This window comes from Cebidichthys violaceus, unplaced genomic scaffold (assembly GCF_023349555.1).
Source record: "Cebidichthys violaceus isolate CVI_PGR_0920_01 unplaced genomic scaffold, fCebVio1.0.p SCAF_61, whole genome shotgun sequence".
Classification (NCBI taxonomy): Eukaryota; Metazoa; Chordata; class Actinopteri; order Perciformes; family Stichaeidae; genus Cebidichthys; species Cebidichthys violaceus.
In genome coordinates, this window is record NW_027176828.1 from 66,677 (window position 1) to 87,979 (window position 21,303).

Here is a 21,303-nt window from a genome sequence, read left to right on the forward strand (position 1 = left end):
ACAATTAGGATAAGTACATTTTGAGCCCACGTTGGTTCTTTCAGGCACAATCAAACCTCAACGTTGCATTTCTTAATGTAATGTAACGAAGTAACTTGAGTTTATTAAGAAAAAACACTAGTACAGAAAATGGGACGTGGATTTGTCTTCACTCTGCATCCTCGTAAATCTGAGCTTCTGAAGAGGCCGTGAAGGCATCACGAGCCTGGTCCAGCCCCTCCTCTCGCCGCTGTGTTTGTTCGCCCTCTCGGCAGTTGGATGAGGGAAGGAGAACGAGAAGGAGGCGCAGCGGCGGACGAGCGGAGAGGACAACAACATAAATGTCACCGTTGGACAGCCAGTTGGATTGCCAGAAAATCGGTCGGACTAAATGTTCTGGAAGGATCCGCGAAAGGGAAAAAAAGATCGATAAAGATCGAACGTTGTGTTCAGCTGTAACGTTAATTCTTACTGGAATAAATGACGTTAAGTCAACGGTTGGTCGTTACCGCTTGTTCAGGTGAGTAACGTTCATCTCAACGTCCGTTATTGGACTCGATGTAGCGAACGTTGGCGTTAGTTCTTATATTTAACAGTTTAAGAGTTAATTTAACCTAACAGAACTAAGGTGTAGCGTTACCTGTGATGGACGAGGACACAGCAGTGTGTATAACACACCTTGCTGACGTTACCTGGCTCTAAACGTGTGTTATTGTTTTGACGTTACACAGCAGGAACAACAGGAGGATTGTGTGTGTGTGTGTGTGTGTGTGTGTGTGTGCTTGTTACCTCCACCGTGTGTGCCCGATAACGGGTGAAAGAGGGGGGCGCAAACAGTTGACGATAATTCACCCGTTAACCACGCAATGCGTCAACGTAAGGTAGTTTCCGTTAATGCACCGTTTATTTTGCTACAGCCGCTCTGTCTGTGTCTCATTTCCCCCAAATCAATATTAAATCAACGCAGTGTGTCTCAGCAGGGGCGTAGGAAGGAAGGTAGGAAGGAAGGAAAGAAGGAATGAAGGAAGGTTTGAAAGTAGGAAAGGAAATAAGGGAAAAGGGGAGATGAGAGAAATGAAAGAGGGAAGGATATATGAAGGAAGGAAGGGAGGAAGGTAAGACGGAATGAAGGATGGGAAGGGAGACAGGAAAGAAAGAAGGGAGGGAATAATGAAGGAAGATGGGAGAAAGGATGCAAGAATGGAGGAAATAAGGAAGGGAGAAAGGAAAGAAGGGAGAGAGAAAGTAATGAAGAGAGGAAAGACATGGATTTAAAGATGGAAGAATGAGGGGAGAAAGGAAAGAAGGAAGGATGGAATAAAAGATGGGAGAAAGGAAAGAAAGAATAAAGGGTTGAAAGACAGATGGGAAGGAAATAATGAAGGAAGAGGGGAAAAAAGAAAAGAAGGAAGAATTGAAATAATGGAGAAAGGAAACAAGGGAGGAAAGAAGGAAGCGGGATAAAGGGAAGAAGAAATGGAGAACAAACAAATGACTCCCTACTAACATGTTTCTCTTGTCAGGTGATTCAAGGTGGAGGCTGTGAAGTGGGACCCGTCAGGGTTATGGCCCCGGCCCTCACCAAAACCCTGAAAGATGGCCACGGGATCCACCTGTCCTCACCTCCCGTCGCCGTCAGAATGGACCCGGATGGCCGAGACGTGTGCAGTACTGAGTCGGAGTCTCGGATGAGGCCGACGGACGACGGAGACCTCCAGAAGTTGTGGCTGAACCTCTCTCGCTTCCCCTCTCTGGACTCCCGTCTCCCTGCCGTCCAGGCGTCCGCCAGCCGGCGTGAGACGGTGCTCCTCCTCCCCGCCCCCGCTTCCCTCCTCAGCCTCCTTTCCTTCAACAAAGGCCTGCGAAATTCTCATCAGGTGGCCGGCCTCTTCCCAGGTGTACCGGACATGTTTATAGTCCCTGTCCCCGAGCACAATAGCCAAGAGGCTTTCCTGCTGCACAGGCGCAGCCGTGCTCCTGAACGTGGGCCAGATGGTGGTGATGTGCATCGCCCCCCTCTCACCCTCAGCGTTCCTCACGGGGAGATAAACTCCCAGGGCTACACCCCCTTCTTCGCTACCCCTCCTCCACTGACACAGGGGAAAGTGGCTGCAATGGGCCGGCATCCTCCGTCTTCAGTGCAGCCTCGCAGCGACGTTGGGAACCCTGACCGGCCGGCATCCGGAACTGAGCTGGAGGCGGCCGCGAAGGAGAAGCTCTCCAGGCAGGCGGAGCTGCAGGGCCGAGCTCAGAGGCTTCAGAGGAGGCTGCAGGCCCTGCTGGGAGAGCACGCCGTGCAGCACTGCAGCCGGCAGCTGGAGGGGCTGAAAAGGCACCGTCGGCCCGACAGCCCGGGCTCCGTGCGTTCCGGCGTACTTGCTCCGCGAGTGGGAAGCAAACCCTGCCGCTCTTGGCCGGAGTCCTTCACAGAGCTCGCGGAGTTCAGCCGCTCCAGCCAGGCAGTGCTGAGAGGCCTGCAGGAGGCTTTGGACTCCGAGGCCACGGCCAGCAGCAGCTCAGACGAGGAGGATGAGATCCAGGGAAAAACCGAGACTTCACCTGTGTGAGTAGAAGGTTTTCCACCCACAGAACAACGATTGGTTTCTTTTTTTCTTTTTTTTTACAAGCAAACTGAGTGAGACCCAGTTTGCTTGTTTTCCTCGAGGCCTGGTCCTTGTTTTGAACTTGTGTATTTTTAGGAGCCACAGAGCGTATCACATGTGTCACAGCTGGTTATTCCAGCTAACTAAACAAGCTCCAAAGGAGAGGATTTAGAAATCCCCTGAACCACGTATTTTGCTTATCAAGTTGAGGTGAACCGTATGATTTCACACAGTGTCCACCGCGAAGTTACCAGCCAGCGTTGTAAGCAAAACATTTCACGAACTTCACTGTGCATCTCAAACTAAAAGAGTACAAACGTGGTGCTCCATGGAGAGGCTGGTTTGAGGAGGACGGTACGCGTTTGGTTAAGTCAGCCGTCTCAGTGTAGGAGATCCGCTGTGTCTCTGCCTCACTCGGCCCTCAGTGGACTTTACAGTGTGGTTGTCATTAGCACAAGTTTTGTCCTCCCAGCTGTGGAGAGTGTGATGACATTTTTCAGCTATGCGCACACACACACACACACACACACACACACACACACACACACACACACACACACACACACACACACACGCTTGTCTTTCCATGCTGCAGTCAGACATTCAGCAGACGAGCCAGTTCTCCACACCCACAGGCTAGGAAATAAACACGGCCGCGCCAGCGAGCCTGTAACATGCCATTCTGTGCCATTGTGCTAGTGTGTGTGTGTGTGTGTGTGTGTGTGTGTGTGTGTGTGTGTGTGTGTTTTTTGGGGGGTTACTTGTGTCCTTGCTCAAAGGGAGTCATATTACCTCAGGTGAGGTGAAAATAATGTAACTCCTGTATGATTGTATGTTCTATCTGGTAAGGAGTGTTGTTGTTGTTGTTGTTGTTGTTTTTTTACCTGCAACAAACCACAAGACGGTATTTAACTTGCAAAAACAACTGTGCACATTGCACACACAAATCAGAATTTTGCATGTGTTTTTCCTTTTTGCTGATATTGTGGCAAATGTCCACGAATACATTACGTTAACGAGAAACAGAGAAAGTTGAGCTAAAATAGAGCTGCAAAAAACAACAAGTGTCACGATTATGTACACACGATTCCAATGATTTTCCACAAACAATGACTTATTGACTAAAGACAATAGAGGATCTACAGTATAATGAAAGTCTAACGGGTCTATCGGTTGCCAAACCTTTTCTTAAAGTGAATCGACGACACACCTTTTGTGTTACAACTGAAACTAGACACTCAGCACATCTTCGTTTGGAAAGAGGATGTATGTGCCAGAGTGATTCTTCTAGTTGTGTAGGGGGTCATTTTACTTATTTTTCATCCTCATGTTACCAGGTTAACACACTTCCTCGCCCGCAACGTGTGGGGGACGTCCGTGTGGACTCTGTTGGGGACAGGAGGGATGACGTCTTGGCTTTCTTTCTGGACCGGTCAAGTCCGGTTTAAGTGCAGAACCGTTTTATTTCTCCAGTTAGATGTAGTTCTTCAACACTTCAGTTTGTTTCCCGTATCCGTGCAATAAACAGGAGCAGTTAACGACACTGGGACGTGTTTATTAGCACTGAGAACAGGAAAGAGAAAAGGGTGTTTTCTAGTGTGTGTGTGTGTGTGTGTGTGTGTGTGTGTGTGTGTGTGTGTGTGTGTGTGTGTGTGTGTGTGTGTGTGTGTGTGTGTGTGTGTGTGTGTGTGTGTGTCTTTTTATTTGGCCAGCTTCAGTCATCTTGGAAGCGTCAGCTTGCCTTTTGTACAGGTCTGTTGAACAATGCTCTGTGCCTCGTCAGTAGAGCTCCCCTGGGGACTTTTTTTTTATTGCAGGTTCCTCCTTGAAGAGGATGTCTCCTTGCTGGAGGAGGGACGGGTCATTGTCCCCCTTCTCCAAAACGTGGACATGGTCTAACTCTTAACATTCTGAGTGTGAACTTGTAAAGCGGTGACACGCATAGTTGAACTTCAATTTGAAACCATGTCCTCCAGTGCTCTTTTTTTTTTTTTTGTTGTTGTAATTTTATTACTTTTCACACACAGCACTGTATGAGAAAAGGCTACGAGTTTGAAAGTTTAAGTGCGAGACACACCCTGAAGCCTTAATGCCAAGAAACACAATCCAGATTGGATCATTCATAAAGCCACAGCTGCTTGTTGGGGCTGGCCTTTTATTCAAGGCTTTGAAAAAAAAAAACCAACCCTCATACTTCCTCACTGTGGAGCGCAGCCAGTGGGTTACTAGACCCCACATGTTATTCAGCAATGCTAAAGAATCCGCGCGTGTCCTTGCACACTAGCAGGTATCGGGCAGCCTTTCCTCTCCCGCTGGCTCGCACTACTGCTTGGCAAAAACATTCCAGGAATTTTCTCATTATACAGATGGAAAGAGCCGCAGGGCAGCCTGGTCTGGTCATTGTCTGTGCAGTGAAGGAGGGCGCCCGCTCCTCAACGAACACGCACACACCAGCTCAGGGTTGAGTGTAGCTCAGCTCAGAAGCAGTCATTAACCAATCGTAGGCTTTGTTTTCGTATGCATAAGTTTTGCCTTTTTATACCTACAACAAACTGTGCGTAGCTATGATCAGTTGTGGTTATTTGACGTAGTGGGCTAGCATTAAACCGGCTGCCTCCCAGTACCAGAGTTTATAGTCCAATCCCCCTGTGAAGAGCTGCTTTGCGCGTCGGCCTAACCTTTCCCCGTGCTGAGTGTTTGAAGCAGGGGGAGTCTCTCCGTGTCCTCGCCAAGGTCCAAGAGCACTGCCATAGCAACTATTGCCAAACACACAGAAGATGAATGCTAACTGAACAGGCTAGTGCCATGGAAACATACTATAGGTACACACACACACACACACACCACACAATGCAACCGGGTTTTATTCTGTGGCCTAGATAAGCTTTTGTGCCTCAGCGAAACCCCCCCCCCCCCCCCCCGTGCTGTTGGGATGCTTAGCAAGTTACACATGCAACACAGCAACATGGTTGGTGTAAAATAGGTCATAAGTTGAGGGGTGCTGCGGTAGAAATATGTGGATTTGACAAGTGGTTCGGTCCTTTGTGTCTAAATCGGAGCTCATGGCTGCCTTCACCCTCCTTGACGTTCTTCTGCATTCACAGCCATATGCCAAAGATCTTCTCGTGAGGTCGTATTAGAGTCTAATCGACATGATCTGACAACAATGAACAGAATACTGTAATGCCACAACATGGGTCTGAGTGTCCTTCTCTGTCATCCATCACCCAGCAGCAGCAGCAGCAGCAGCAGCAGCAGCAGCTGTGAGGCCCGGTGGCTGGAAGAGCGAGCGGAGCTGGGCAGCAGATGGAGTTGGTTGCAGCTCCGTCTGGCCGAGCTGGAGGGGAGGATGCAGCAACCGGTGGAGCTCCACAAGCACATCCGCTCTACCAAGGTGAGACCGACGTCCTCTCTGCCAGCGTCAATACAGGGCAGCTGACATAATATGCCAACCGGCAGCCGAAAGGTTATTAAGGGCTTTCAGTCAGACCTCGATACAAGTCAAGTTTTGTGTGAAGAGAACGTACAGGGTCAGCCAACATCTGCTGTCTCTCAGCACTTTAGCTAAAGTATGTTGTAGAAAGGTTTTAAAGTGAACCCGTGTTCTTTGTGTGTGTGTGTGTGTGTGTGTGTGTGTGTGTGTGTGTGTGTGTATAAGGGTGGCGTGGTGCTCGCCGAGTCCCAGCCGCTGACAGACAGACAGATTCAGCAAACCTTGCTGAGAGAGATGGCCGGGTTATCGGATGCTGACACTGAACCTTGCAGCCCCACACGCCTTCTGCACAACATAGAGAGACAGGTAGGAAGGAGGAGCTAGTACACACACACACACACACACACACACACACACACACACACACACACACACACACACACACACACACACACACACACACCTGTAGTACCGGGGGTTTGAAAAATCTGGAAAGTCAGTACATTTGCCCCGTGGTAACATAAATACCGGAATAAAATGACCGTTCTCTTTGGGAATCCTGTGTTCAAACTTCACCCAAACAGTCAAAATCAAGGGTTCAAGAGAGTCTAAACACTGTGTCGTGATTCGTCCGTCCCTTTCCTTGGATGGATTGCTCACCCCACTCACTGCTACTGAAGAGAAAAGATCACTTCATCACTTGTGAACAGCATTATTATGGATGATGTCTTCGTTGCAGAGTGCTCAGCTCAGCCAGATTGTCAGCAGTCTGATGCCTCCGCTCAGCTTTTCACCGCTATCCAAACAACCACACGCCTGGAAAGACCAGAGAGCCTTCACAAGGTAGAGAGCACACACACACACACACACACACACACACACACACACACACGTACACGCATACAGGCCTATGTGGGGGCAAGTCACTTTTCCGCAGTAGATCATTTCCAGCTGAACAAAATCAAACATGGGACTCTTAAATTAGATTAGATTACACGAGACACCATCCGAGCAGAAATAGATCACATATTGATATATATTAATAGATGACAGGTCCTACAAGTAAGCAGTGTTGTAGTCAAGACCGCCTAAACCGAGACCAAGTCATGACCAAAGACCAGGGACGAGACCAAGACTTTGAAGGGTTGACACCGAGTCAAGACCCGGACAAAGACCAGGGAGATTCCCACGCTGCATGACACACTAACGCTAAAATGTGAAACTATGCAAACCATATGAGCACTTCTCAAAGTGATCTGAAAGATACACAAGATTCCCTTAAAAGCAAATGAAGATTCCTCTTCACTGACCTCTTTCACTGCCATGTGTACTGTATGTGTGTCCATGTGTACAGTATGTAAGTGTACAGTGAGAAATGTCTTGATCAAATGATCAATTTACTCTTAATCTTAGCATGGATTATATATCCCTGACATTCCCATGACCTCGCCTGGTCTCGTCCCCCTGCAGTGGTCAGACAGGAGACGGTGTTTTTGAGCCTGGGAGCTCTAAGAGAAGGAGACCGGGGACCAGGAGGCTCTCCAAAGCCGACGCGTCGTACGTCTGTGCCCGGACCCGACCTCTGGTCACCTACCACAAGCCTAAACTGTTCACCTTCAACTCCCGCAACCGCAGCAGTCCACAGGTCGGAAACACACGCGCTCTCCTTCATTGTCATTTCTGGGATGATTTGCCGCTCCAATGTGTCCCCATCAGTATGATTCATTACGTCTTCCGTGGGCTTGTTCTTATCTCTGTGCCTCTGAAGCAAACACTACGGGGACACATTAGCGTCCGTTGGTTTGTGCCGCCCGTGCTCCTGCACAGTGGTGTAGATAATGGACGGATGCTGCAACACACTTGCATTTCTCTCTCCTCTCTGTTCTGAGGACTTGGCAGTAAAGACAGTAATGAAGATGAACACCAGAAGAACTCTGCCTGATTACCAAATTTACTTCATTACAATCCACCACCTATAAATTCCAATTCTAAACACATTTTGTTTTTTTTTAAAAATCAACGTTGGAAACTGATGAAAGTGGGTCACCGTGTAGAAGCTGCAAAACATATTCATTAGTTTGTTAAATTGAAATCATCCCCGTGTCCATGTCAAATTTAGCTTCAAAGCAAAAGTGTTGGAATGCCGTATAACTAAAAGAAGTCCTCAAATTAAACGGGAATTAGTGTTCAAAGCCGCACACCTGCTTTTAATCAAGGAATGAAATCTCTTGGATTTGCTTCAAGTAAACAAGTGCATGTGAGTGTTCTGGAGCTCGGGCCTTTCATTAACCCGACTACGCTCTTGCCAAGTCAAATGTCGAGTGGCTGGCGTTCCCCCGCGTAGCTTCACACGGTTTTAGGAATAACAACTCCGACGCTATCGTTGTACTTTCATGTGCGACACGACGCGCAACGATACTTTAACTTCAGTTTTGTAATATCTTTATTTAAAGCTGCACTAAGGAAGACTTTATGTTAACAATCAATCAAATCACTCGGTGTACTGCAGAAGGGGATTACCTCTTAGTGACACGAACACAGTAGAGAAACAGCTGGATGGAGAACAAGGTGGAGCATTTAGGAGGCCAGGAAAAAAAAAAACTTCAAATGAATGATTATGTGTCCCTGTGCCTGCTGGGTGTGTAAATAATTAACTGAAGTTTTGACCCATTTAAAAAAAAAAAAATGACCTTGTTGTGACTGAGATGGTCAGAGCGGACTTTGAATCAATGACAGAAACATTCCTCCTGGGCCTCGTTTTCTAATCCCTGACTAGCTCTTCTTTAGCTCGATCATTCTAAATGCTAACGTGCCGCACCGTCGCCATGGAGATTCAGCATCTTGCTGAACAACACTATCCGCGCATAGAGCCCAGAGTGATTGTAGCTGTTATGAAAAGAAGCGGCGCCATTGAGACGTTGACCAGATGACAGAGAAAGCTCTTTATCAACTTCATGTATTGAATCAGAGAGCGACGTCCTTAAATCCTTGTGACTCACACTCCAACAGAACACAAACAGAAAGCTACGTTGATACTGTGGTTCTTGTTTAGTATCATGTGAAAAATGCCGTTTCTCTCTCTCGCTCTCGTGCTTCAGGACTCTGGAACGTCCACGTCTGCCGTCTCCTCCTCGTCTCTCTCTTCGTCGTCCTGTTCACGCTGCTCATCTTGTGATCCTGTAGCCCTGTGCTCTGATCCGGACTACAGCTCCGGCAGGGCCCTGTCCTCCAGGACCCCCACCACCACACCTCACCCTGGGCGGTGTCTTTCATTCGGTAGGAGAAACATGAACGCGGCTTTATGAGGTTGGCTGTGTAGGAAGATGAGGGAAACCTGTGTACGCGAAGCAACCTTTTTTTTTATTTTCAAAGAAATATGTCAAATTGTTTCATCTACCGTTTTGCGTCAAGATTCTGGCATAGAAAACAATGGATGTGGGTGATGTGGTTGCCCCTCGACGCGCCGAGTAATCGATCGTGAAACCGTTACGGCTGCCGGGAGTGTTTTGAGCGCACGCTTTAACATCGTCACTCTCTTCCAGACGCTCCTCGGTCCCACCACCTAAAGAGAGTCCGGTCCAGAGAGGAGTGGTCCCAAAGGCCTTTGTCTATCAGCGTCCAAGCACCCTACAGTAGACGCAGCTCCACGCCACTGCACAACAGTAAGACCACCTTCTTCTTCTTCTTCTTCTTCTTCTTCTTCTTCTTCTTCTTCTAACAGACGGGAGCCTCACTGGCTTTTGATCCTCTTCTCTTTGTTGTGGTGGAGCTGCACCGAAGTCTTTGCTTGTGAAGTCGATGGTAATTTAATGTGAATGCAAAGTCAACACTACACAGTCCAAACTTTTCAATGGTGGTTTTTATTAGGAAAAACTGCAAATATATTGAATATTAGTTAAATTAACAAAACATTTCTTTTTAGATTCGAATGACTTTTGCAGTTTACATTGTTTCTAAACAACAAGTTCTGAATAATTGTAATTATAATAAACTGACAATTCGTCTGGTTTGGACTCTGCGGTTGTGGTGATGACCTGGCTGCCGTGTCGTTAGCTCCTCGCGTAGCATCATCAGTGCTTCCTAGTGTGTCAGATGTCCCACTGGGTCTGTCTGAGGCTTCCTGCTGGGCAGTAGGTGGAAATGAAATCCTTTTGGCATCTCACCAGACATCAATATATGTCTCTGTACATTAGCCTGAAGCTAACAAATGATCGTTTACGTCTTTGCTTTCAGGCCTTTAAGTGGTCCAGCTGTCCACGCTGTAGATTGATTATCCAAAACAATCAATGATTGGTTGATTTTTTTTTTTTTTATAAAATGTTCCCGTTCGTCCAGGGTTAGGGTTGACTAAACAGTATGTATCCAAAAAAAAAAAAAAGGCTTTAAGTGATGTAGGAGAAGTAGCGAGAGAACAAGGGAGGAGACACAAAGGAGGCCAATTGGAAATGGACTGAAGACGTCACGCACACACACACACACACACACACTCACACACTCACACACACACACACACTCACACTCACACACACACACACACACACACACACACACTCACCACTCTGTCGATTTCCTGTCAGCTTGAATGAGTGTTTCTTCCTTTGTCAAGGAAGAGATGGAAATACAAGCAACTGGCATGGAGCATAAAGACTAATGACGTAAATGAGTTAATAGTTCACTACGGTAGCTGTTTGTTCAGTGTAAGAATGGAGAGCACTATGATTCACTTTATTACTGGAATGAAAAGTGGATTCCAGGCATCAGTCTATTCATTCCAGTCTCTTGTTCCTCCATTGCCTCTGTCCTTCTCTGGTGTGTGCATCTGTAACTGCCTCCAGGCGGTGTTTTGTTTAAAAAGTAAAAGTATCGATTCAAGACCCTAAAAAAAACGTAATTAATTGCATTGTTTCACGTTGTTAAGCAAAAAAGGAAGAGACGTTTCCATTCGGCTGGCAGTAAATAAAGCTGTTGGTGCTTTGTGAGCTAGAAACAGAAAACTACACCGCCAAAATAAAGGCGCTAATGGTTTAAAGGTAGCTTTAGTGCACTTCAACCAAAGCGTGAAATCCCTGAGGACCGGGAGGAAGGGCAACTTGGGATGAAAGGAAACTCCTGTGTGTGTCATTATAGGGCACACACACAAGCAGCACGCGAGGCATCATGAAAGAAGAGTTACGGGTCTGTCACCTATCAGGATGGCAGCCTCTGCTCAGAGTCCACACAGGAGAGCCAATCAGAGGAAGAGGAAGAGAAGACACATCCACAGGCTGATAGAAGGTGTGTGTGTGTGTGTGTGTGTGTGTGCGTGTGTGTGTGTGTGTGTGTGTGTGTGTGTGTGTGTGTGTGTGTGTGTTTGTTTGTTTGTTTATTAAATGGATACACTGAATACTCTCCATCCAGAGGAGCAGGATTGCTAAACACAGACATTTTTAAATAATATATATTTTTGATATATATATAAATCACCCTTGTTTGGGTACCATATGTTGTTTATGATGTTCCAGCCTAACATTATTTTGTGTGTGTGTGTGCTGTATTCAGATGAGGATGAAGTCCTGTACCAGTTCTGTGACCCAAACAGTTCAGATGAAGTGCTGGAGGAGAGCTACACACCGTTCTCACGCAAGAAGGCCTCACGGGTAACACACACACACACACACACACACACACACACACACACACACACACACACATTGACATGCACAGTAACGCCACAACCCCCGACCCCTAACCTAACCCAAAGTAGCCTCGACCCTAAAATCCAGATCCAGTTAACACATTAAACCGGTAAAACAGACCCTCACAACAACAATTCAAAAGCATCTCCTGACTTCTCTCGATGAGTTAAATATGAATAAAGCTGGTCAGTCTACAGGAAACCTCCATCACGGCAACCTGGTGGTGTAGATGTATGTGAACACTTCTGAAATCATCGGCGCAAACCGTCGTACCGTGTTTCCTTTTTAGGGCTTTGTTCGCAAACGCCAGGGAGAGAGCGTGTACAACATCGACAACATCGTCATCCCCATGTCTCTGGCTAAAGTGGAAAAGCTGCAGTACAAAGACATCCTGACACCCAGGTAGGGAACGAATGGGCCTCTAGTGGAGCCGCATAGAATTCTAAAGGGTCCTGTTTTTTTCTTGAAAATGAACAGTTTTAACAGAAAACAGAATTTACTGTGGGTTTTTACTTTGATACCAACGGGATCCTGTCCACACCGTCCACCATCGTCGTCCGTCCCCTCAGAATGTCTGTCTGTCTGTCTTTGCAGCTGGCGGGAGAACGACGCCTCATCTCTGACGAACAGCGAGGCAGAGAAGAAGGACGACAATGAGGAGGAGCAGGTAGCGTCTCATCCCTTTGGACATGAGCTGCTTATTGTGATTTGTGAAGAAAACGCCATCTTTATTCCTGCGTGTGTGTGTGTGTGTGTGTGTGTGTGTTTCAGGTGGAGGATCTCACTAACGAAATGTATGCACTGAGACACCTGGACTTAGAGCAGAGGGAGAAGTTACGCTGGTCATCGTGGGGAAAGAGAACATGCTGCAGGCTTCCTAGAAGGTGGAAACACAAACTTAAAAAAGAAATACTCACACAGGCTCAGAAATGCAACGTTACTTACTTTCACGTATGAATACCGCTACATCAGGTCATACCCATAATGCAAGGCGAAATGTCGGGCGGTGTTTTGTCACATTTCAAGCTTTTTATCAGAAGATTATAACGAACAGATGCAGACGATCGTATTAATCCTGATCCGGCTGTCCGTTGCTGAATGCACAGTGCAACTATTGCAGACGTTGGTTTGTTGGTCAAAGGGGAATGTTGAGTATTTTACTTGTGTTCTTTCGCTCCAGATCTGGCAGCAGGTTGTCAGCCGGCGGGGGCGGGATGTGCTCGTCGGGAGACGAGAGCTCCGTGGAGTTGAGCTGTGCTCAGCTGGATTCTGGTGAACGGCGAAGCTCAGAGGAGTGGCTGGTAAGATCAAAAGCACCGCAGCTGAAACCCCAAACAAGCGTTGAATATCAAGAGTGTGATGACTCAGGTGCCATAGGAGGGAACTCACACTTATTTCTGCTTTTACCTCACAGCCGCTATAAAGAGGAGAGTTAGAAGAGTACGTTGCTCGTAGATCATCGTTTATTCAACCCCATAAAAGAATCTCTTCTGTATCATTCCAGTTAAAGACGTGTTATTTGTGCTTCAGACGAGGGAATGAGAGTATAATGTAGCAAAAATATGTTGCAGACGAATCAGTGCTCTCAGTCATATTGTGAGTTTGAAAGCCCCGATGCATCCTTCAGACTGGACACAGGTACTTCTCCACTCTGTTGATGATACTCTGATTGCAGTGCTCTGAACCACTTCTCTTTGATTGGAGAAGGAATAAGCTGCTACTAAACCAGACTTGTCCATATCAACCGCGTCCACACCACAAATACCCCCCCCCCACCCCCGCTTCACTGATTTGCACTACTTATGCACTCCAGCACCCATACAGACCCTGATTAAAGCAGCCATGCACCACGTACTAAACTCTAAAACATAAACAAACAGTATATTCAATACGTACAGAATTATAGATATGCTGGATTCCACTGTGTGCCCTTTGTCGTCCGGCAGCCTCAGACTCCCTGGGAGCCGCGAGTGTTTCCTTTGGCCGAGGACGAGGAAGACGCACTTCTCTCTGACCACCCGGACGACGTCCCGTCAGGATGGCCGGAGTGTAGCTCCGCCTCCCCCACGGCAAAGAACTCCAGCGCCTGTCTCTCCCTCGCTCAGTCCTCTGGTGCTACGCCGCCGTCTGGTGGACAAAGCCAGAGCAGCACATCCAATGGCAGCTGAGACGGCGGTGCCTTTTTAAAAAAAAAAAAGAAAAGAAAATGTTTTTACATGTGAGTTGTGAAATACAGCGAATTCCCTCTTTGATAGTGTGCAGCGCTTACTCACATTGTTTGTGCATGCCACAGCTTTTTGCCTAGTTTGTTCTTAATTAATAATGAATAATTTGGTCATAATAACAATATTAATAATAATAAACAATTGTCATTATAATGCTTATAATCATATGTAAGGCATTATTACTAAGACAATTAACACATACAGTCATTTAGTCATTTGTTCCTTCAGCTCATTAGTCAGTTTAGTAAATCATTTTGTTTGTCATTCATTAATTTATTTATTTATTCATTCATTCATTTATTTATTTATTTATTTATGTATCTGTGCATTCATTCATCTGTCCAATTAGTAATTCGTAGCACAAAGGATTTATTTATTTATTAATTAATGGATTTCTAACAACATCATAATCATTAACAAAGGCATCATTCATTCATTCATTCAGAGTCATGAGGTAATGTAGGGAGTGGAGGATCTCAATCAAACGTTGAGTCAATAGGAGGAGCAGTGGTTTCTCAAAAGCTTCTATTTCTCAGATTGATGATTTGTTTCGTTTGCTCTCCAGATCTCCTCGTTGCCTGGGACCACGAGGAGGAAACGTGCCGTGGGAACCTTAACTGGGATACTCAATACATTCCAGAACAGTGATATTTTAATGTTATTTGTTGAATGCTTTAAGGCACAAAGTGTTTTGTAGGCGTACTTTGTGAGTATTGTAGCATAACTACTGTAGCGTCTGCTACACCTTCAGGTTTTAACGTACTAAAGGTACTGTATGTAAAGAGAGGCGTACCAGCACAACCCCACTGTAGTCTCAGGTTTGTATACTGTTTGTAGTCGACACTTACTTTTTTTTAATCTAATTTATTTCCACGGTTGTCTTAAAAAAAGTCAGTATATGAAGACTTTAGCACATACACATATTTATGTAACTTTTACTCGATTTACATGTTGTTGTTGACGCTGTCATTTGGTATATATTTTATATGAAAGTTATTAGTAAACATTTGCCAGCCAGTACATGTTCTGGAGTCTTCTTGTGGCTGATTTCAAATGGTAACGAGCTCAGAGATGAGGGCGGGGACAGAAAAGAAACATCAAAGAGTAATTATGACAAGCATGGATGAGCACAGGTCAACATTTTAGTCTATCACAGTTCGTACTATTTGTATTTTAGGTGCATTTAGACATGCAGCAGTTCTAAAAAAAAATGTCAGTGAGTTGGGTGATTCATATTGATGGAGGTCATTGTTCTTTAGGGCCATAGTCTCAGGGAAGCAGCTCGTCCTATGATCCCATTATGCATAACCTCTTATTATATCCTCCACGTCTACCAGGGGACCTAGTGGGCAGACGGTGGTCAGGGTCAGCCCTCTCATCCTCATGCATGTGTGTCAGTTGCTTTATACCAGGGGATGAGAGACAGGATGCTCAGAATTAGGAAACTCAATCACATGAAATTAATTTACAGATTCTTATTTCGAGTTGGTAGGAGTAAATAGGATTTGGCTGATGATCGAGTTTTCCTCTTCCATTGCTGCAGATGTCTGCTGAAGAACATCTTTATTATACTTCTGATGTAAAAATGTCTGACTGTGTTCTTGGAAAGCAGCATGTTGAATGAAGAAATGGCTTGTAAAATGTGCAGTATAGCGAGCAAGCAAACCTATTCTCCGTGATGAAAAGTGAGGGGGATCCAGCCGTCTGTATAGGAGGTCCACCTCAACTCTGCCCGGACACATCCGTCTGATCCTGATGCAGGTAAAATGAGCACCTGGAGGCCACATGGGGGCCGTATTTGCTTAGAAGCAGGGACGTGTGGTCAGGGGAGACAGGTGACAAGTAAAAAACAAATAATGCTAAAATAAAATAAATATTAATATTTCTCTACTGATCTGTGCTATAAATGTAATTTCTGTATGATTCCAATCATTTCAAACATTTGTATAATCAAAATCTCTGAATTATCTCATGTCCTGTTCAAACAGTGAGGTGAGGCAGTGACGAGCTGAGCCTCATCTCACACTGTGAATCACTCACTACAGTAACTGGATTGAGCGTGTGTCTTTTGCTTTCTCGTTGTTTGTCACCACTGTAATATTTGTAGACTCTTTTATTATATGTCCTGTCTTAACATAGAATAATGTATTTCACGTCTGTGTAGAACATATTTAGTGTCGCTGATCTGACAGAAACCGCAGTTAAAAAGCACAGAGAGGCAAACAATACCTCTGCCTTAATGAAGAGGGCGTGCGAGAGCCCCTGTGTCGGGTTCATGCTTGTTCTGTCGTTGCTCTTCTTCTACGCTTCTTTTCTTCTTCTACACTTTTTTTCTTATATTTTGCTTTGACCACAAAAATGTAAGATTCTATATCCAAGCTTAAAACTGTCTCAAAAAACAGAGAAATATGACCAAATCAACAGCAGTTCAACGTCGGTCAGGTAAAGTAACCTTTTATGTGTTTGTTGTTCTCTTTATACATCCGGGGTTGTTACGCAGGTTATCGAGGAATCTCACGATTTTCGCGGGTGGTGCTCGCGAGCGCTCCGCTTCTGAAACGCTCCCGGTGGAATCAAATATGTACCTTACCTATGTGTGTGTAAATAATATTGATATGAAATATGAAAAACAACCATTACTCAGTGTGCAAGTTGCCAATTGAATGGTGATTTAAGCTTCTCTATTAGGTTAATATATTTGTAAATCTGACTTATGTAGTGTCAGCGCCTCACCAGTCACGAGCCTCACCGCACGTCACTGCTTAGAAGCCAGTTTCAGTTAACATTAAAAAAAGAAACCCTCAAATATCTGTTGATTGACCTGGCATAAACAGACTAAAGTGGTGATGAATTGTTGGACACAACTACAAAGAGCAGCACTTTGATATTTCTACATGCTTGTAACTGCAGCAGTTACACTCCGGAGTATTATGCAAAGTGACAATAACTATAATATGACAATACTATATCTGATTTTATGTAGCTACTGTTAAAGACGTTTACTGTGGTACACTTGGATTTTGAAATGTGTGCTTTCCCATGTGTGTTGTCCATGCACAGCTGCCATCTTTACGATTTAAATCAAGATCTTCATCTCAATCTCACACATATAGGACTGCGGTCAAACCAGCCTCCACTTGGAAAAACACAGCCAAGCAAGCCCTCACGTTGTTTTGCGGTACGCGTATATACTAGGCATTACGGTAGTGGCGTGTAAGATCTGACTTCAAAATAAGAGCAGTTCCGGTGAGTTTCGGTAAACGTGAGAGAAAACATGTCACATTCATTCAATAAGTCTGTAAATCATAGATACATTTATTAATACATTGAAACCATAATCAAATAGATACATACATCAATGAAACTAAATGAATGAATGAAAAAGTATATTTTATAAATGATAACTTTAAACACAATAATAAAATTGCTGCATGCAAACTGTATTTCAAGGAAAAATGTCATTCCAATTGTGTAAATACGTATTCTAATATATTAATTATGTAACAATAGACCATTTCTTTTAAAAGTTAATCTGAAATTATAAGGAAGTTGGCTCATGCATGAGATTTTCAAGGGCTTTAATTTTGAAATACTACATCAAAATGTTCTGATTATCCATAATTGACACTCTGAGGTGTTTTACTATTAGTATGATGTGACTTAGCTTTGAACTGTGGACAGTTTCCTTTTAATTTTAATCTAAAATGTAAATCACTAAATTGGTCACTTGGTGTAACCTTGAAGTTTCTGAATTTGATGTAGTCTAGTCATTTTTAAGTCATACTGTTCAATGTATTCTTTATCAATATATTTGAATAAACACAATTGGAATTACATTTTTCGTTGAAATACAGTTTGCATGCAGTAATTATTATTGTGTTTGAAGTTATCATTTATAAAATGTATACTTTTTCATTCATTCATTTAGTTTCATTGATGTATGTATCTATTTATTTATGTTCGAAATGTATTGATTAATGTATCTATGATTTACAGACTTATTGAATGAATGTGACATGTCCTGTCACGTTCACCGGAACTTTGCTCTTATTTTGAAGTCATTTCTTACACACCATTACCGTAATGCCTTGTACATATTATGCGTACCGCAAAACAACCTTTCGGGCTGGCTTGACAGTGTTTTTCGAAGTGGAGGCTGAAACAGAATCTGAGCTGGGCCTGGTTGGACGGGGATGGAGAACCAACGTGTAGTGGGACATATGTGCTGGTTGTTGGACACTTGGCCACCATGAAGAACAGTGGACTTCAAAAAGTGAGTCAAACACTTCCACTCTTCTTTGTCGTTTGTTGCTGTGTTGCTTGTAATGTGCAAGAATGAATGTGCCTTTATTGGCTGAATGTGATTTATTTGAGTTGTATCATAGTCTGGGAAAGGTTACACACACACACACACACACACACACACACACACACACACACACACACACACACACACACAAGTACATATCACTTCACTTTTCCACTTCACAGTTTATTGTTCAGTTTGTTTTACAGAAAAAAAAAATAACAATAATAAACTCAATTTCCCAAAAGATTGGACTTTAGATTGCTTTCAAGTAGAGCTTTCATACATATTAATTGTATTATATTCTTGAATATATTTAACTTCAAATGTTAGAATTGAAGTTAGGAACAACTTACACTTCCCCATTTAACAGAAGGTGTTTCAAACTGAATTAGTGTGCAAGGAAATAAAACATCCTATGATAATAATAATATAATAATATTCATTTGTAAATAAAATGAACTTCATTTCTTTTAAGTGCAAACTACGTATATTTCCCTACATTCAACAGCAGGTTCTCTCAAAGGAGAAAACAACATATCCAGCAGTGATTGATGTGGATTCACTCTGTTCTGGTTCTTTCAATAGAAGCTTTTTGTGACACAATTTAGTTTACCTCTTAGGTTCTTTAACACTGAATTATCAACAATGTGTGCAAGCTACTCAAGCTTTTTCTGCATGGATTTTTTTTTTATCATATTCCTATTCATAGGTACATTCATAGTCTTACATATCAATCAGTGAGATAGTGTTTTATTTTGAAAAATTACCGGATGCTCTATCCCTTTTTGGTGTCTGACTTCCTGTCTCCTCTCTGTTTGAACAGCAAATTACTTTTATAGCACAGATCAGTAGAGACATATCAACATTTATTTTATCATTATTTGTTTTTTACTTTTCATGATGACCGCACATTCCTAACCTGGGGCAGTTTCCTATTTTGCAAAGTTGTAAACCTCGCTCTCAGGGTTCCAATTAGAAGTTTATATTATTCAGCATTTCACTCAGTCAATTAAGCAAGATTGCAATTGTGCAGTTTTTTTACCCCCTAGTTTAACTATAATGCAGTTTTGAGATGTTTTACACAAAAGTGACCGTCCGGCACACTGAGACATCCTCTGAGCTTTCTTGAGGGGAAACCTTCACTTATTCTTCCTCTCACAGTCTGAGCATGGTGTCGTAGTGATTCTCTTCCTGGTTCCTGACTGGGAGAACCTCTTCTGTCCTGAAACAGGAAAGTGAACCGTGACAGCTGTAATGTAGCGCTGGGCGACATGGAGAAAATCAAATACCAACAATATCTTTGACCAAATACCTTAATATCGATATTGCAACGATATTGTGGTCGACCATAAGTGCTTTTACAGAATATTTACACTGTGACAATTTTAAGAAATAATCATCAATAATGTAGATATAATCACAAGTAGGTCAAATAATAATAAAACCTGTCCTGATACAAACACGATTTAATTGTGTTTTTAATGACAACATAAGAATATTTATACTTATACTATAAGATGGTCCTACTACGTTTTACAAGTTTTATATTTCTCTTATTTCTTAGGACCACGAGTTGCGCTGCGTCACCAGCAGATGGCGGAATCTCACTGCGCAATAAGAACCGAACCGGCTGCTTGATACCTCCAACTGCTTGAGGCCATGTGGTCCTGAGGAGAGGCGAGGAGCACGCGGAGGAGTCGGTCGTGTTACGGATCCTCCTCGGAACATCGTATAACCAATCACACACCCTCGTATAGTTCATTTCCACATTCATGGATAACTCCAGGAAGTGAGCGGACTCTGCTCCACGCAGGGATCTTGTGTTTTACTCGATGAAGCCGTGACTCCAGCAGACGCTGCTCAGGTCTTTGCTTTGTGCAAACTGCGGACTTTATTTACTCGATCGACGCTCATTATTGGATCTACTTTTTTTTTTTTTCTTTCACCCGGAGATGTCCACAGGCTTCCCAAAAACACCATCTCTTTGTTGTCTCCCAGCACCACTTTGAAACGGGACCAGAGCTTGGCAAGACCTGGGAGGCGTCACGTGACTCTGCATCTGCTTTCAGTTGTGGCACGATAACCACGCAACGAGAGAGAGAGAGAGAGAGAGAGAGAGAGAGAGAGAGAGAGAGAGAGAGAGAGTGAGAGTGTCGAGGAGGAGCTTGCAGCGATAAGATTCACTCCACGCGCCATCAGCACCAACAACTTGCAGATCTCTACCCATCCATCCTCACATCTCTCTCCAGCGCACTTTGCTTTTTTGGCTGAACGCACACTGGCGTTTTAATTATAATTTTTTTTTTTTTTATCCAACCGTCGGAAGGTGCACAGGGGCATCCCCACGGTTAATACTCGCTCTCCGCTTGGTTGATTATGGTCACAACCCCCGCGGTGCCAAGGTGGAGTCACCGCGCGTATCTCGGATCGGTGCGCTTCTCCAGGGGCTGGGATGCGCACCGGGCACCTCTCGCTTCCTGCCTAGTTTCGGGTCTGCGCAGGAGTCAAGCGCGGCCCCGGGGCGCCGAGGCAGGAGGACCCAGTCGACCCGGAGCAGGATGCCGGTGATGAGAGGGCTGCTGGCCCCGCAAAACACCTTCCTGGACACCATCGCCACCCGCTTCGATGGCACCCGTGAGTAACAAAGCCCTCTCGTGATCCACACTACACACAGTTCAGATAGTCTACTTCATGTGCATACGTGCACGAGAGAAGCACATAAACTGTACGGGAGCCCGCATGCATAACATTCTGATGCAAGTTTAAAAGTTGTAAAGATGTTCACCCTGCCTAGTAAGAACACATGTTCTTAGGAGATATAGTGTGGGTCTGTCTGAACTAGATGGGCTACATACAGAAGAAGCACAAATAAACAGTGTTCAGTAAGCTCCACAAATGCATCATATTGTGCTTTTCTCTGTATTCTCTTCTGTTGGATGGCAGTGTGGTGATGACTGACCGGATGTTTTTCTAATACAAGCGTGCAATCAAAGGCGTTGAGATACTTTTCCAGCTGTGATTTTTGCCGACTGTTGTATAGTTTTTATGACCAGAGACTTCCTCCGGTTCCTTTGTGCAC

The 21,303-nt window shown here is 44.4% G+C and overlaps 2 protein-coding genes across 7 annotated transcripts in view; both read left to right on the forward strand.

The window, feature by feature from the left end:
- The first annotated feature begins 266 nt into the window (after positions 1–266).
- Positions 267–14,935, forward strand: LOC137890043 (KAT8 regulatory NSL complex subunit 1-like protein). 6 transcript variants are annotated; one of them, XM_068734133.1, is made up of 16 exons: positions 267–499; positions 1,503–2,542; positions 5,814–5,976; positions 6,241–6,381; positions 6,755–6,858; positions 7,486–7,660; positions 9,114–9,291; positions 9,558–9,677; positions 11,143–11,289; positions 11,554–11,651; positions 11,980–12,092; positions 12,285–12,357; positions 12,462–12,574; positions 12,871–12,991; positions 13,637–13,908; positions 14,481–14,935. In XM_068734133.1, exons 2-15 carry the CDS (start codon positions 1,545–1,547, stop codon positions 13,856–13,858), a joined length of 2,766 nt encoding a protein of 921 aa, XP_068590234.1. In that variant the 5' UTR covers positions 267–499; positions 1,503–1,544; the 3' UTR covers positions 13,859–13,908; positions 14,481–14,935. The 6 variants fall into 6 exon arrangements, with proteins under 6 accessions (XP_068590234.1, XP_068590233.1, XP_068590235.1 ...); XM_068734132.1 differs by lacking the exon at positions 267–499 and having other exon boundaries at positions 506–2,542; XM_068734134.1 differs by lacking the exon at positions 267–499 and having other exon boundaries at positions 506–2,542; positions 5,817–5,976.
- Positions 14,936–20,431: 5,496 nt separating this feature from the next.
- The window catches only part of LOC137890029 (potassium voltage-gated channel subfamily H member 3-like), a 103,075-nt gene continuing 102,203 nt past the window's right edge, over positions 20,432–21,303 (forward strand). Inside the window, 1 exon segment of the mRNA XM_068734116.1 lies at positions 20,432–20,858. Coding sequence (XP_068590217.1) covers positions 20,783–20,858 — 76 coding nt within the window. The 5' untranslated portion in view covers positions 20,432–20,782.

What these genes read in the sequence shown, in the direction of transcription:
- LOC137890043 (XM_068734133.1), top strand. Translation starts at nt 1,545, where the DNA reads ATGGCCCCGGCCCTCACCAAAACCCTGAAAGATGGCCACGGGATCCAC. An exon ending in TGCACAACATAGAGAGACAG is followed by an intron (nt 6,382 to 6,754) that starts GTAGGAAGGAGG and finishes TCTTCGTTGCAG; the next exon opens with AGTGCTCAGCTCAGCCAGAT. An exon ending in CACGCAAGAAGGCCTCACGG is followed by an intron (nt 11,652 to 11,979) that starts GTAACACACACA and finishes TTTCCTTTTTAG; the next exon opens with GGCTTTGTTCGCAAACGCCA.